Source organism: Sander lucioperca, chromosome 2, assembly GCF_008315115.2.
Source record: "Sander lucioperca isolate FBNREF2018 chromosome 2, SLUC_FBN_1.2, whole genome shotgun sequence".
Lineage (NCBI taxonomy): Eukaryota > Metazoa > Chordata > Actinopteri > Perciformes > Percidae > Sander > Sander lucioperca.
In genome coordinates this window covers 25,563,773-25,579,765 of record NC_050174.1, presented here as the reverse complement: position 1 = coordinate 25,579,765, position 15,993 = coordinate 25,563,773, and the positions used below count along the sequence as shown (strand labels likewise).

At 40.0% G+C, this 15,993-nt stretch overlaps 3 protein-coding genes and 1 non-coding gene across 5 annotated transcripts in view; 2 read left to right on the top strand and 2 right to left on the bottom strand.

Moving 5' to 3' along the window:
- Positions 1–2,626, top strand: part of zdhhc8b (zinc finger DHHC-type palmitoyltransferase 8b) — an 81,412-nt gene extending 78,786 nt beyond the window's left edge. The window contains exon 11 of the mRNA XM_031300545.2: positions 771–2,626. Within this exon, the coding sequence (XP_031156405.1) occupies positions 771–903 (133 nt within the window). The 3' untranslated portion in view covers positions 904–2,626. The remainder of the gene's footprint in view (positions 1–770) is intronic.
- A 1,243-nt stretch (positions 2,627–3,869) lies between these two features.
- On the bottom strand, positions 3,870–10,555 carry ranbp1 (RAN binding protein 1). Of its 2 annotated transcripts, none has more exons than XM_031300547.2 (6): positions 10,392–10,555; positions 8,698–8,831; positions 8,446–8,603; positions 7,835–7,963; positions 6,638–6,706; positions 3,870–5,102 (listed from the first exon to the last, which is right to left on the bottom strand). In XM_031300547.2, the coding sequence occupies exons 1-6, from the start codon at positions 10,404–10,406 to the stop codon at positions 4,954–4,956; spliced, it is 654 nt and encodes a 217-aa protein (XP_031156407.1). In that variant the 5' UTR covers positions 10,407–10,555; the 3' UTR covers positions 3,870–4,953. The 2 variants fall into 2 exon arrangements, with proteins under 2 accessions (XP_031156407.1, XP_031156408.1); XM_031300548.2 differs by having other exon boundaries at positions 8,698–8,825; positions 10,392–10,524.
- Positions 6,266–6,393, bottom strand: LOC116050710. Its single transcript, XR_004105147.1, has one exon. It is a non-coding gene; the product is annotated as a small nucleolar RNA SNORA77 (small nucleolar RNA).
- Positions 10,556–11,051: 496 nt separating the features above from the next.
- Positions 11,052–15,993, top strand: part of trmt2a (tRNA methyltransferase 2 homolog A) — a 10,183-nt gene continuing 5,241 nt past the window's right edge. The window contains exons 1-7 of the mRNA XM_031300546.2: positions 11,052–11,302; positions 11,802–12,437; positions 13,048–13,156; positions 13,474–13,655; positions 14,821–14,935; positions 15,427–15,542; positions 15,661–15,772. Of these exons, the coding sequence (XP_031156406.1) occupies positions 11,815–12,437; positions 13,048–13,156; positions 13,474–13,655; positions 14,821–14,935; positions 15,427–15,542; positions 15,661–15,772 (1,257 nt within the window). The 5' untranslated portion in view covers positions 11,052–11,302; positions 11,802–11,814. The remainder of the gene's footprint in view (positions 11,303–11,801; positions 12,438–13,047; positions 13,157–13,473; positions 13,656–14,820; positions 14,936–15,426; positions 15,543–15,660; positions 15,773–15,993) is intronic.

Below are 15,993 nucleotides of genomic sequence, written 5' to 3'. Positions count from 1 at the left end.
TGCATTATACTGAGCCAATGGGGACTGGTGGGCATTGAATGTATTCCCAATGGAAACCCTGCTCCTTCTGCTGGACACAGCCAGCAATTCATGGGCACTAGCGTACTAGTCCTAACTGAGGCAATGTGTAGCATCTGTATATGGTGTATGGTATTTGTCCAACTGTTATGTCCGTTTATTCATGGTTAGTACTGTATGGTGTAAATTCTTATATGTTTGCCTTTCTAGTAAAATATCCGTTTTTGTATTATTTGACGAATGAATAAAGTTGTGTAACTCCTCATTTCCTTTGCATGCTTTTCACCTACTCGTCTTAACATCTCCAAGCATTTTGTCAAACTAACAAGTACACTTTCAAGGGGAACACTTTACTTGAAGGTATCTACATAAGAGTGACATGACAGTGTCATGAACACATGACACAGTCATGAACACATGAACCCTAACCCTAACCATAACTTGTCAAGACAAAAACCGAATGACACTGACTAAAAGAAGCGTTATGTCATAAATGTTTATGACTTGTTTATAATGACATGTTCATGACAGTGTCATGTCACTCTTATGTAGATACCTTCAAGTAAAGTGTAACCCTTTCATGTAATCATCCATATTGCTGTTGTTTTTGTCATTTAAAATTGTCACCTAATATCAACTGTCAACTGACAACTAATCTGCATGTTGCCGCAAGCCTTATTTCTTTGGCTTGTGTTTAATCTCTTTGGCTCCTTGTGTTGAATTATTTTGTTTTTTTCCCTCTTTCCACTCAGAGAGGCCATGAAAATTAATGGGCAGATGGACTGCCACCCCAGTGCCCAGGGTTCCACCCTCAGCCCCAGTCGCCACAGTAACGTCAAAAAGGTGACAGGTGTTGGAGGCACCACATATGAGATATCAGTGTGAGCAGGGACATGGCATCCACCTACACAACGAACACCCTGCTGCAAGGAGATTCTCTCACCTCTGTTATTTTAGTGAAGTCTAGGTAACGGCCAGTCAGGGGCACATAGCACTCCCTGTTTTGGAGTTATTGTCCAATCAGAGGCTCTGTCTGCCCTTGTGTGGGTCTGTCTAGCCAAATGCCTGTGTGTTTGTACCGGAAAAGAACGGTTGTCAGTTAATACCGCTGCAGGCTGTTGTGTGTGAGGAGTGTCTTGTCATTAACATTTTGTGGCTCATCATCTTGGTCGTAAGAGTGGACCTTTAATGTTATTACTGTTGTCTCTGAGCTGTGGTCATGAAGCGTACGTTGTTCCAAATGTCACACAAACCTTGCTCCAGAAAGCGCTGAAGGCTCAACAAAAACACAGATATACGGATGAATTAAACACTGACATCCTCACTACGGACCTCTGTAGGAGACGAATGTCCTTACCGAGTCAATTGATCTCAAAGATATCAAAGTGCTTCACATTAATTTGTACTGTTCATGCCATCTCCAGCATATTCGGTGGAGTTGTACAGCTTTGAGGAGTGATTCAGGGCCGATCAATTGGATCAGCACCAACTGCATTTGCAGGCAACACAGGATGAGTGAGGCGCGAAAAGGGGATATAGAGCGGGGAAAGTCATCGTATCATGTCTGGTGGTTGCATTCCAAATTCATTGAGAAAGACTTGCTTAATGATTAAATTCCAAAGAAATTTCTCAGGAATGAATGCAACCAGCAGAGATGCTAGTTGATATAAAATAATACATACTGTATGGCTCCTTCTTTGTCTCAGATTAATAGGGCTCAAGTAAAGCTTAGCCCCATTTATTCCCTTCACAAAAGGTGCAGTACATCATCATAGGCTTCTGTTTGTTTTAGTGAAGCTCAGTCTGATTTCAACATGACCCTTGACACAAGTGCTGAGCGTTCTGAAAGATCAGAATACCTCATCCTAAGAGTTCAGAATGAGTCCAGCCTTGCACAACCAAAACAACTTTTTTTTTTTTTTTTTTGTCTAAAAAATAAATGAAGAACCATTGTTTCAATGTTTAGTGTGTACGTTGTTAATCATAGGATTGGAATGGATGGAAAGGTGTAGAGAAATGAAGACTGGTCACCCATTCATTATTTTGTAGTTTTCTTTTTATATAGCCAACCTTCCAAAGGCTATGTTTGATACATATTTTTTTATACAGACAATTAAGCCTGGAATGGATGTTTTATTTTGAGTGGATTTGTTTGTTGATAAATTATAAATTCAGTAATTAAAATGGTCATAATAATGGGTCAAATCCATAAAGTAAATTTAGCTTGTTCTAATGAAGTGTAATTATGTGATTTGAGGAAGTGAAAAGTCACAATCTTTGACTAGTGAACAGTCACATTGACTTGCCAATGTGTGCTGTACCTAAGACAAGAATTGGGCTTTCAGTAGAGGCTGCCTTGAGCAGTGCCAAAAGTGGATACACACCCCTTTATTTTTTTAAAGACAGTGGATGGGTGACACCAAGAAGGAAAATGTTAAATCAATCAACTTGCAGCAGCTGTCTGGAACAGCTCCAGTATTATCCCCCACTTTTATTTTGCTGTTAATTAAAAAAAAAAAAAAAGTCTCAAAACATGTATTACTTTTGAGAAAATGAACTGATAATATCTAAGTGAAAGGTCTTTGTTTATATTTTGCACCAATAAATATGAAAAAAAATGTCATAATTTACATGGCTGTAAAGCGGTATCTTTGGCCCAGCCACATTTGCATGAAGAATAAACCACTGTTGCCTTTTCAGAGGAAAAGCTACTTTTCATACAGAATTAAATGCAGCCTGTTGAAACACTATCGCACCCTAGGGGACAGTGAACTACCTTTAGTGTTTTTGTATCGAGCAGCAAATTACAGGAGTGACACTTGTGAGCAACTCGGACTGGGTAAACATTTTAACAGCAGAAAGTTCTGGAAGAAAGGCCAACGTACAAGGTAATAAATGATCCTACTTGATTATGAAAATACATCACTTTTTACAGGATATTTTTTCTTCGCATTTCTGATTCCTTTCCCCAGAGATCAGTGTAGCTGTGGTAGAGTCTTGCTTTCTGACGAGGTTGAATGTTATCAAAACTCGCTGTAGTCTCCCCTTTTAAGTCTCACCCAGCTGCCTTACCATAAACAGTAATGTGAAGTAACAGGATACTCTATTCAAGTCATGTATTTCTGAATTGTTAAACATAGTTTTTGTTTTAAGGCTGTGGCATACAGGGATACTTTTTTGGCAAATTTGATGGGTGTCAGTGGAACTTCTTGAATACCTGAACAGACCATCAGCTGCCGAGTTGCCTAAAAACTATCATGACCACATCTAAAAACTATCGATGTCATTCCTCTTTAAGATGACTGCCATTACTCCCAGTGTTCTTTTTTTGGGGGATGGACATCACTGCAGGTCAGGGAGCATTCCTGACAGTCAATATTGAATCTGTTTTGTTGAGCTGATTTTATTTTCTGAACCCCAAATACAAAGTTTGCTATGTGTTAAAATATAGAATATACTATAAATGTACACGGGTTCCTATTTTTGTGAAGAGGAAATATTTCCCAATGACCTGAGCAAAGTAAATAAAGTGTCGCAACTGAGTGAATGAGATTGATTCTTGTGAATTTAAAAAAAAAAAAAAAGTACAATGGGGAACACCTGCACAACATTGATATCAAATTCTTTTTATAGTCCATAGATGTTACTTAACAGTTGATTTTGACATTTTAAAAGTCAAAAATAAATCCAAGCCTCTGTAGGATTGGTAGTTTGCATATAACCACTCACGATCTTGTTTCGACTCCTACAACCCTCAACACAATCTTGTTTTGGTATATAGAGCCGTATTAGTGGCACATTTTATCATTAGCTATACCCAGAAACAAGTGATTTTTATGTGAATACAAACATGGTCTTTGACAGCTTTTATTCGAAGGTGGAGGAAACATTTCAAATCATTTGAGTTCAAATGAAAAGCAACATTTCATCCATATACATGTATTTACAGATGCACTGGCACTTAGATGCACTTTAGAGGCAAGGTTAACAACTCAATTAGTGGAAAGAAAAGGAGAGGGTGGTGAGCACACAGATCAGATAGGGCACACTCTGTTACATATACTCTACATGCTTAAAGTCTGGGAATGTTATGATCTAAAGAATGCAAACTCCATTTCCTGGTGAGGAACTTAAGTCAGAGAATAGCTGCACCAAACTATGATGAACCGTTGACTTTGGACTTATTGGTTTTCAGAGAATTAAAACAAAAAAGGAAAAGCTTAGCTAAGTGCATCTGATCTCCTGTCAGTCAGCCATCAGTGAACACTGCGCTCTGCAGCACGCATCTGATGCCCCTCAACTGCCTGGAGTGGATTCCTCTTCTAGTCAGTTCCCAGCAGAACTAATCAAAGGAGGAACCAAGAAACAACTACTTCTACAAGGCATCCACTGAGAGGTCTTCACCTCACTTGCGGTTTCTAACAGTGGAAGCATGGACAGTGGACAGGGTAAGAAGGCCCACTGAGATGCATCATGGGTTTTTATGTGTATAGTGCACCTCCATAATGCCTGGTCCCTGGCCCTGTGCTGCTAACCAGCAGGCTACATTATCCTCTCCCTCTACAAACAAACTCTGCTTCAGAATAACAAAACAAAAAGTACCCCAATGTGGGAATTATCACCATCACAATCCTCTTTTCAGTGTCAAAATTGAACTGTAGATGACAAGGATGGAAAGCGTGGCATTCCATGGTGCAGAGGGAAAGGGGTGGGGGATTGTAATCTTTTTCCCAATAAATTCACTATCTTGTATCTCTCTCTCTCTCTCTCTCTCCCCCCCCCCCCAGTGGCATCAAGGACTTGTGATCTTGAGGGAAAACAGATAATTAAAAAAAAACTAATATGCAAGTGTCCAAATTCAGTCCATTTAGAGTCTATTGTAGAAAAAGAGGAAACACTGATATATTGAAGATCAGCAAAGCAAGTTCTTGGTTCTCAATTCTTCTCCTCAGCCTTCACCTCCTTTTTCTCCTCTTCTTTCACCTCAGTCTCCTTTTTGACCTCTTTCTTTTCTTCTGATGCCTTGTCCTTTACGGAGAGTTCCTCCAGCTTCTCTGCCACTTTGTTTGCGCTCTCAGTGTTGCCTGTGGCAAAACAGTGAAATGTGTCAACTAAAAACACTGTCAGTTTGAACATAACTCAGTTGCATGTCTTCAGCTTGCCTAGCATGTAACTTTGTCTTTAACAGAAAACCGTCCCATTTTCACTTTGCATAGCAACTCTCTTATAGGGGTGTGACGAGACACAAGGTTGGATTCACGAGAGCCAGACGAGATTTTAACACTATTTTAAAGAAAACTTAAATGATGAAATATGACTGGAAAAATAGTCAAAATGAAAAATGAGCACTGAAAGGTTTTGCCACAAACTCAAATGGCTTCTCTCCTGTATTACTAACCTCTTCAGACCTAATAACTGCAGCATCCCTCCCTCCTCCCGAACCTGCCCCTACAACCTATCAATCAAATAATTATTCATTTCTTACACTGCGCTATAACCATTTTTCTTGTATCTTATCATTTTTTAGCCGGTTTTATTTTCACGACCGATTTTAATTGCTCTTTAATGTTTTATGTAAAGCACTTCAAAATTGCCTTGTTGCTAAAAAAGGTGCCAAAGAACTAAAGTTGCCTTGCCCTAAAACCTCAGCCTGTCACCAGGGCAAATGGACCCTTCTGTCTTGTGCCTGTCAGTCAGTCACCAGGGCAATAGAGAACACCTGTCTGTCTCGGTAGGGTACATTAACTGCATGGCGATCTCGCTATTACATTATATTGCAGCAAAAGCTGTCTGCGTGAAGTTTTGAAAAGTGTAACCACACTTCTCCGCTTTACCGACATTGCCGTGTCTCACCTGCAGAGGTGGCGAACTTTCTGTCTGCACCCCACCCCTGCGTGGGTGTGTGTTTGTCGGCGCTGAACCCCAGTCTCTGTGAAACATGCAGAGAGGAAAGAGAAGCTCGCGCTTACGCGGTCTCTGGTACCGAAATTTGGCACCGATTTAGCGTGAACTGGTCTTGGTCCTGAGTAGTACCGACGTAATGCTGCAATTGTGCATCAATATGGGAGACAACTTTTAAACTCAACGAATAATATTGTAACGTTTTAATCGCCACACCTCTACTGTCTTAATATTCCACCTCTTCATACAGCCACTATATGCAATTTATGATTTTAGGAGGACAATGTGACCCTTTGCAAATGTGATCATAATAGAAAAACAGTTTTACTGTGTGATACATTTGAATTGTAATGTAGCAGAACATAATGACACTAGCCTTAGAAAAACAGTGTGTGTGTTACATTCTGCATGTTTATGTAGCAGACAGAAAAAGTTCGAGGCTGGAGTGAACAGCAAAGAACAGAGTGAGTCTGCACATCACTTAAACCTGAGCAATGCATTGGGGGCCCTGAAAATAAAGGCATGTTAGCATGTAAAATGGATTACAATTCCTAGTAACCCAATGAACTCTCTGCTTAGGTAGTGCATATTTTAAATAACTAACTGGAAACATTAACACTTTCATGTTGGAAAACCAATGTAATCTAACCATAACCTGCATATCATCCAACTTTAAATATTGTAATAGATATTTGCCTGAACTTCAAGTTTCATGTACCTGTTCCGTCAAGACTTTTTTTGACCTCCTCCTTGCACTCGTCAAACTTCCCCTTGAACTTCTGAGCATCTGTAAACAGAAAAGAGAGTTAGTGTATATTCACATGAACGTGCTGTTGTATGATGGCTAATGAGGCTGCATAATAATGCACTAAAAAACAGGAACACCTGTAATGAAAAAGCTGCTGGGATTTTGATGCTGGAAGTTACAATGGGCTTCTTAAAGCACTTTCTTTAACTATCAAAAGCGATTTTTACCAGTGTGTCTTGATTGGGAATCAAATGAATGCAAAGAAAGTTACTTTATGAACTTGATTTTAAGATTTGTAATTATTTATTTACTGTAAACAAAAGGAAAAATGTGTGAATCTCATTATTGCACAATTCCTCCAAGTACCTAACTAAAAAACTAAACATCCCTATCCTTACTAGAGTCAATATAGTGTTTAGTAACTCCTAAATAATGATTACTCACTGACGTCCAGTGATCACCGGTTAATGAGACAGCGTTTGCAGCACCTTGCAGCAGTTCCAGTTTGGCTGCTTTCTCCGTGTCATACAGGCTGTGTATCCGTGAAAACTACTGTCCCCCTCGACAGCAACGAGACAGGTCAGAACACGCTAACTGTAGTACGTCTTTAAGACCCGAGTCCTCTACGATGCTGACAGGTCTGCAGTTAGTTGCCACCCGTTTCACAAGAGCTGTAGTAATTTTTTTTGGATTTGGTTTCATCCACAGGTCGGCAAGTAGCACTCTCCAAAATAGTGCTTTGCCTGAGTGGGTAGCATGCTAGCAGGTAGCATCACGTTAACTGTACTACTATGCTTAGCTCCGTAGGTGGTAGCTCAAGCTTGATGTCCTTCGGTGATATTTTAATTCGGCTTAACGCAACGTGCTTATGGCTTTCGAGTTGTTTACGAGCCGTCTGGGAGTTTTGGAAAATAAAAAGCACCATTCAGGATTTCATTGCTGCTGTGTTTCTCCATCATGCTGCAGCAGCAGGATGTGTTAGGAGGAAGTGGCAGCTTGATGATAAGTAACGGTGCTGCAAAGGGTCAAAATAGTAGCCTGTTAGGCACGACGCAAAGCCGAGTGACGTGTAAAATAAATTAATAAATGCCGGCATGTGATTAAAAAAAAATTAATCGCATCGGCCCTTAATGCGTTACCGCTAACAGCCCTAGTATAAATACTTACTTTCTGCATTTAAAAAGCGTATTGCCAGGAGTTCAGGTTTGGGGCTTTCGTCAGCATAATCTGCTAGTGTGTTCCACACCCATGCCCTGTCACTGCCGGCGTTGGGCTTCAGCTCCATGCTAGGCATAACTGTAGTTCACAAGAGAAGGAATAAGATTAACACGTTAAGGCTAAGATATAAGCATATACACTGTATGATGACATATTTGGTGGTTGCACAACTATTAGCTGTACATTAGAAATTAGTTAGACAGGATACGTAAGACAATATTCGGTCTTAAAAAAATACAGAATTAAAGCAAATTGTCAAAGTGCCCGAGCCCCAGGCAGCTCAGGAATTAGACAGCTCCAAGCCTTACGATGGAGCATTACATTTACTAAATGCCATTTGGGATATTTATTTTCCTTTTAATATATAAGCCACTGTTGAATGTTCTTTATTTATATATTTATTTATATATATATATATATATATATATAATAAAAGTACAATTGTCTTGTACAATTATTTTGCTCCCCCTGCTGTACTGAAAACTTACCAAACTGTGAACCCAAGAACGATACGGTCATGATATAAAATTGCAATTAATTTACTTGTCAACTTGACTCACTGTGATGATTGGCACAAATCTTCAAGGTGCGGTCTCTCCTCATCAAAAGGCGGATTGTGCCCTTCTCTTTGTGTTTCAGCAGCTTGACGTCACCTGTTCCTCTCTCCTTCCACTCTGGTGGGTCATTCTCAGAGGCAAAACGATATAGTTTAGCCCGCCTAGGAAAACAATAGTATACTAATCAGCAAACACAACCCACCACTCTTGTGACAAATAACATGCAAATGAACAAAGACTATTAAAATGACTTACATTTTAAAGAGTTCCTCCTCATCCTCTTCTAATGTTTTCACATCTTGCTCAGGAAGGGACACAATGGGCTCAAAGTGGGGATCATGATTAGAGTCCTCTGCATTATCTGCAGTGGTTTCGGGCTCTTCCTGGTCCTAAAGCAATAGATGAGTTAACTCAAAGCAAAACTGTCTACTTATCTATGTCTGACATTCAGAGTAAGTTAAAGTAATTAGGCATATAGTCAGTGTGATTCTTTGAAACTCACTAGAACGTGACTTCTGACAATTGACCAACAGGACATGAATGTTTCAATGGAGGGATTTAAGAGCTCATTGGTTAACAGGAACAGGCAAAGCCCTTAGTAAATCGCTATTGCTGAGCCAAGCATCTTTAGTTCTATTTCGGGTTGCATGTTCCCACGTTGAATGTAAACTACTAATTTGGCAAGAACACACATTCTCTGCACATAAAATAACTGAGGATAAAGATGGCTATTCATTACAAAATGTGCGCAAGATCATTACCTGTGACAAAGTGTGAAAAGACCATACGGAAATAACTGTAACGCTAGGTGCAGTTTCATTTAGCGGATACGAAACTAAGCAAAAGCGGGAGACCTTCCTTTTTTAGGGTGGCAACCCCTCTTCTACCTCATTATGCTCACCAGCTTTTCTAGTTAGCGGGTAACTTTTAGCTGTATCCCGCTGAAGTCGTTGCGACTTAGCAAAGGGAGCTATTGTTAACGTTACAACGTTAAAATTGCTAGTGACGTTAAAGATAATATCGGTATAATTAATTAAATAAAAGTCACTGCTTGAATAATGGATAAGGTGGATACCGTTATATTAAGTTTGGTTTGGTCGCAGTTGCATTTTACCTCCTAATGTTAAATAGTTCAACTTTTTTCGAAGACAACTCATTGTGAAGTTGCCTAGCTAACATGAGTTAACGAGGCCTTTCACTAGCAGGCTAACCTTAGTCGACAGCTAGCTAACGTTAATCGAGTGTCTTTTCGCACAACGGTGTGTGTCGTTAACTAATATGTTAATTTGACAAGAATTTAGGTGACATGATGTTTGGGCTAACTGGCACTCCACCCAATGTAACACTGTTACTGCTGACTGCCCGATAATACGCAGTCACTGACTCCAGCGCCCTGCTATTAAAGCTAACAGCAGCCAACAAATGTTAGCAACTGCTGTGCTTGGCAGACAAAGACAAGGGACCCAGATAACCTTTATGTCTTTGGCCAGCTGCTTAAATGCAGTACTAAAACACCCCGTTAAAATGCCCGACGACTGCGACAGTTAAGTTAGCAGTGTTGTGCACATGCCTTCCTAAGTAGCTAGCTAATGATCAGTGTATGATGGTAGTGTTAACATGCTGACTAGCTAACGTTAACGTTACACACTTCAGAGTACTTTCGAGCTCGTCAACGTTAACCCTGAATGCGTAAAAGTATAAAAATCTAGCACTGGACATTTCTAATTGTCTACCAGAAGGCACTTAAGCTTTAATTACATCCTATGGCATTTAAAACATAGCAATGGGCTTTTCTAGCATCACTAAAGACATCATTCTCGGCATTTCAGGCTCGCAGTTTCCTTTGCAAACTTTGACGAATTACGACATATAAAATAACATGTTTGCCACAAAATTCCGATTCCAAGGCGAACATCATGCATTGAATGACCTAAAATGCGCGACCTCACCTTTGGGTCTGCCATATTAATGTAGATGTTTGTAGATTATGGAAGTAGTTAGATTCAAATCCCAGACTGGCCGCCGTTCCCCTCGGCTGCTCACTTCCTGCTACAGCTTTCGCGCGCCGAATTTCCTACGTATGCCCGCGCCCACACTGTGACAGTGCGCGCACCGCCTCTCTCACGTCTCTGGGACTGCCTGTACTACACAAAATGCTGTTTTTATCATAACATTTCTACCAATTGATTAATTGTGTCAATGTGTACAGTACCTACTGCAAAACATTAATTATTTGATTTAATATACTGGCATTTGAATCGAGGTGGGAAGATTTAGGAATAATTCTATCCATAAAGAGTTATCAAATAAGCCAAACTTGATCAGCAATATGGTTCAAGCAAATACTCAAGGTAAGGACGTAAGTGAACCATTGTAATGTGCAACAAAGAAAAGACGTGTGTGTATCTTCAGATTTTTGTAACATTAAAATAAGCTGTACCTATAGACCCCGTTTATCCCACTCTCTACATTCAGCCTATTTAAAATAATAGGTCTTAACTATCAGCAGTTTTCGCCTTAAATCGCTTCTGTCCTTTCAGTTTATAATGTGCTGTATAGTGTGTATTATTAAAAGCAAAAATTCAGGAGTAAAAACAATAGTTACATTTTCCCATAGGAACAACAAAAAGAAAAGAAAAAAGAAATTCAAACAGTTATTGTTGAATGGGAAACAGAAATCCTTGAAACGCATGTTTTTAAATTCATAATTTCACATTATAACGATGGACATGACGCTCGAGCCCTGAATATGACGACTGCCACTTTAAATGAGTTCAAAGTTCCCCGCTGCACGTGGTTAAACCAACATGGCAGCGCCCTGCACGTTTAGTAAGAAGTGGAATTGAAAGTATATAAAGAGGTAAGATACATGAAAAACATGTTATGGACTTCCATTGAATATGGCCGTTGGTGGTATTTAGCGCGACAGGGACCTGTACACTGTTATTAACAGTTATTAAAAGACAGATAAAACAAGAACAAGAAAGAATGCAACTTCAGTGCCTTTAGCTTCCATTATATATGTGTGCAGTGCAAGTGATGAAAGTATTTTAGCATGACATACAGCCCAAACTCTAGTCCGTAGAAGTTATTGCACTTACATAAACGCTGTTCTTTGTATGTAAACGTTCATTTTTTTCCCTCGCATCTAGATTTTGAAGTTAATTGTAACAATTGTTAAAAAGTCACAATGTCCCCTAATCAAGCTTGATATTTGAGCACACTGTCCAGCTAAAATCGTTAAAAAGCCAAGTGTCTGGGAACATTGATAAGACTGTTAAAAACGTTTTTTTTTTTCATATATGTTTTGTCTTTTTGAATGTAAGATCAGTCTGCTAATTGGACAGTTAATTTTACAGCATCAACAGAGTGATGGCAGATGTTAGTGGCAGCCCAGTGGCTGATACTCCACCCTCAAAGGAGGAGAAGCCCAATGAGCCTCCCCTGGACTCCAACAACGATGATGTAAAGCCTGATGTCAAAGCTGAAGGGGGGAATGAGGCAGCCTCGGACCCCAGCATGTACCGCTACATCAAAGAGGACCTCTTCACGTCTGAGATCTACAAAGTGGAGATCAGGAATCTACCCAAGTTCACCGGCTTTAACGACCTGAAGAAGTTCCTGGCCAAACACAGCCTCAACCCACACAAAATCAAGTTGTTTGGCAAGCAGACGTTTGCTTTTGTCACCTTTAAGAATGAGGAAGAGCGTGACAAGGCCATGAAGATGGTGCATGGCATGCAGTGGAAGGGCCAGGTGCTGAGCGTCCGGCTGGCCAAACCCAAAGCAGACCCCATCCAGAGGAAGAGGAAGCAGGAGGAGGGAGAGGGCGCAGGAGGGCAGCCTCCATCCAAGCGAACAGAGGGGGATGAGAAAGAGGAGGCGCTCAGTGTCCAGATAGCCAACGTGGTGACTCCTCTGTGGAATGTGCCTTATGAGGAGCAGCTGAGGAGGAAGGAGCAGGAGGTGGTGGGGGTTCTGCAGAGGCTGGCCAAGTGAGTGGTGTCATTTATATGCATCCATTCTAGGGCTGCAGAGACATCCCGGCCTACAAATCGTATCCTACAGACTAAAGACAAAAATCACACTAAAATCATTTAATTTTTTTTTTTTATTTTAATTTTTTTCGAAGAAAAAGAGTGATACAAAAATGATCATTCCCTCCAATATCGTCAATCATATTGCGATAGCAATATCAGTCAAAATAATCACAATTAGATATTTTCCTCATATCGTGCAGCCCTAATCCATTCATGCAAATGGTACCATGTGTGTCCATAACAGATCTGCTATATTTGTTGTACAGTATCAAAACTAGATTTTGACCAGATATATATGCTATTGAAGGCCAATACCATGTTTGCGGATGCTCCTGACGGCCCACATAGTCTCTGTCCACATTAAATATCTTTACTGTCTTTTTATTCTCATTGTAGAAAACACTTAAAATAGTGTTTAGAATCTCACATTAAACCCCCTCCATGCAAAAGATTGTTTCAGGCATTATTGCATATTTTACTGAATGACTCTGCAAAGAAGTTCTGTGTCTGTGTGGGCATTATGCCATACAAAATATCCATCAATGCTACGCTGTTTGTGTTTCAGAGAGATTGGCAGCACCAACAAAGCTATGTTGCCATGGCTGTTTGCGCAGAAAGGGAAATACAACAAAATGTGTTGTTCTCTGGAAGCTATCAGACCATCTCCCACACAGGTATATATCTACATGACTTAACTCATTTCACATTCTACTGACACACACACACACACGTCATACCTTCATAAATACATACCGTGCATCTGTATTAGACATTAGTGTCTTAAAATAGACAGAATCCAGTTTTCAGAAATGTTTAAGAAGTACAATAACCTAATGTCGTGCTGTCAGCGTACAGCACATTCATTTATCTTTCCTAACACTTAAGATCTTAGTTAATAAAGTAAACTCTATTGTTGTACACATTGTAATGCATGACATGTCTAATACCCCCCCCTAACCCTGTTCATATTTCTCTACCTGTATCATGGCAGACAGAGTACAGAAACAAGTGTGAGTTTCTCATATCAGTGGGTGCAGACGGTGAGGATAAGACCATCGGTTTCCGCCTGGGGAAATATAAAGGCGGCTCCTGTGCTGTGGTGGGGCCGGCGGAGACGCGCCATGTCTCAGCCGAGGCCAAGAAAGTGGTCAGCGAGTTTCAGAAGTTCATCAGGTATTCTTACACGATAGTCCACAACAAGGCATGGCCATGGAAAACCAAACTATCACATACAGTATTTTACTTTAGGGTTCTTCATAGACATCAGACTTAAAGTGCTCATATTATGCTCATTTTCAGGTTCATAATTGTATTTAGAGGTTATATCAGAATAGGTTTAATTTTCAAAAAACACCATCTTTTTGTTGTACTGCACATTGCTGCAGCTCCTCTTTTCACCCTGTGTTGAGCTCTCTGTTTTAGCTACAGAGTGAGACCTCTCCCATCTTTGTTGGGAGTCGCACATGCTCAGTAGCTAGGTAAGGACTACTAGCCAGTCAGAAGCAGAGTATGAGGGCGTGCCCTGACAGTACCTAGGTAAGGACTACTAGCCAGTCAGAAGCAGAGTATGAGGGCGTGCCCTGACAGTAGCTAGGTAAGGACTACTAGCCAGTCAGAAGCAGAGTATGAGGGCGTGCCATGCTAGCAGCTAGGCGAGCATTATAACGTGTGTTCCAAAGTGACCACGTTTGTCTCTGAAGTAAAGGCTGGACTACAATAGAGCTGTTTGGAGCAGTTTGTGAACAGTGTTTTCTGTTGGAGATGGTAAGTCCCTTTGGGGGGGACTTTGGGCTTTTTCACTTTGTAAATGTGTGTGTGTGTGTGTGTGTGTGTGTGTGTGTGTGTGTGTGTGAAAAAGCATAATATGAGCACTTTAAAAAAAATCAAGTCTTGACACATTTCCTCTACTTTGGGGTGGAACTCACAAGTTTCATCACAATACAATATATTGATTCTTTGGACAATGATACGATATTTGCTGACGTCTTAAAGTCTGTCACGATATGATTTTGATTCAGTTAATGGTCCTGCGATCGATCTGAGACAATATCATATGCCCATTTAACACAGTTCCATTTATATCAACTCAAAAAAACAACTAAAATAGGATTTGACAATTATTTTGCTCTTCCAGACATTTAAATTAAAAACAAAGTGTTCTTTTTAGTAAAAAGAATAAATAATAAAGTTGGATTCTAAAATAAAGGGGCATCTTACAGACGATATGTATCGATATTTTCACTTTGCATTGGTCATACCGGATCGTGGCTCATTGAATCAATGAATCATTACACCCCTACCACTATGGCATTTAATCTCGCTATTATTTTCCATATAGGACAACATCATACTCTGTGTACAGTCCTGAAACGTATGAAGGACACTGGAAGCAGCTGACTGTGAGGACTACGAGGACCAAACAAGCCATGGCTGTAGCGTTCTTCAACCCACAGGTGAGGACTAGGGCTGCACGATATGAGGAGAATATGCGATAACGTTTTGAATATAGAGATAAAGATATTACTTGCGATAAATAAAGAGATATTAAAGTGTACTCAGTTCTGCAGTTCTGCTTTCAGTTTTCTGCTAAAATACAACAAATTGCTTGTTGAACTAAAGACAAATGAAAGGAAATAATTTCCAACCTACTTTTATTGAACAATTTGAACATTGAATTGAATATACAAGGCCCCACTAAAAAATTGTCAGTTTCTTTTTTCTTTCAACACAAAAAAGTCTGAGTGTCTATCGCGATATGTCGCAGCCTTCCGTGATATGTATATTGCGCCAGTTAATATTGCGATGACGATAAAAAAACAATATATTGTGCAGCCTTAGTGAGGACAAGTTCTGCTTACCAACTGTGCGCGATCCCGTTTCTGATATAGAATCACACAGTTAGATTTCTCCTTTTTGATATCTTTACTTGTTAATGACTCCCTAGAAACTTGAAGAAGAAGAAGTCAATGCATTAAAGAGCTCCATGAAGAAGTACTTCACCGAGGGAGAGGGGAAAGACAGCGGCGTAACCTCTCTTTACTTTGTTAGAGAGGGTCAAAGGTAGGAAAAGATCCCGATGCTCCACAAGATGACTGACAGCATCAGGGAAAAAAAGCAGGACAAACAGTAGAGAGCGGACTATAAATACTGCACTAAATTGACGTTTTTGGCTTCCCAGGACTTCTCCTAACCTGGAGGACTTGCCCTGTGAGCTGGTGGCTGGAGAAGGCAGCATTCATGAGGAACTCCTGGGTCTAAAGTTCAGAATATCTCCTCACTCCTTCTTCCAGGTACTAAAGATTTACCTCAGATTTCCCCAGCAAATTCATATACAAGTACTTTGTGTTTCCTTTCCTTTTTATTGTATTGCAATACATAAATACACAGTGGTGGAAGAAGTATTCTGTTCTTTTACTTAAGTAAAAGTTATATTGCCAAACTGTTAGAAGTAAAAGTCCCGCATTGAAAATATTACTTAAGTGAAAGTATATAAGTATCATCAGGAAAATGT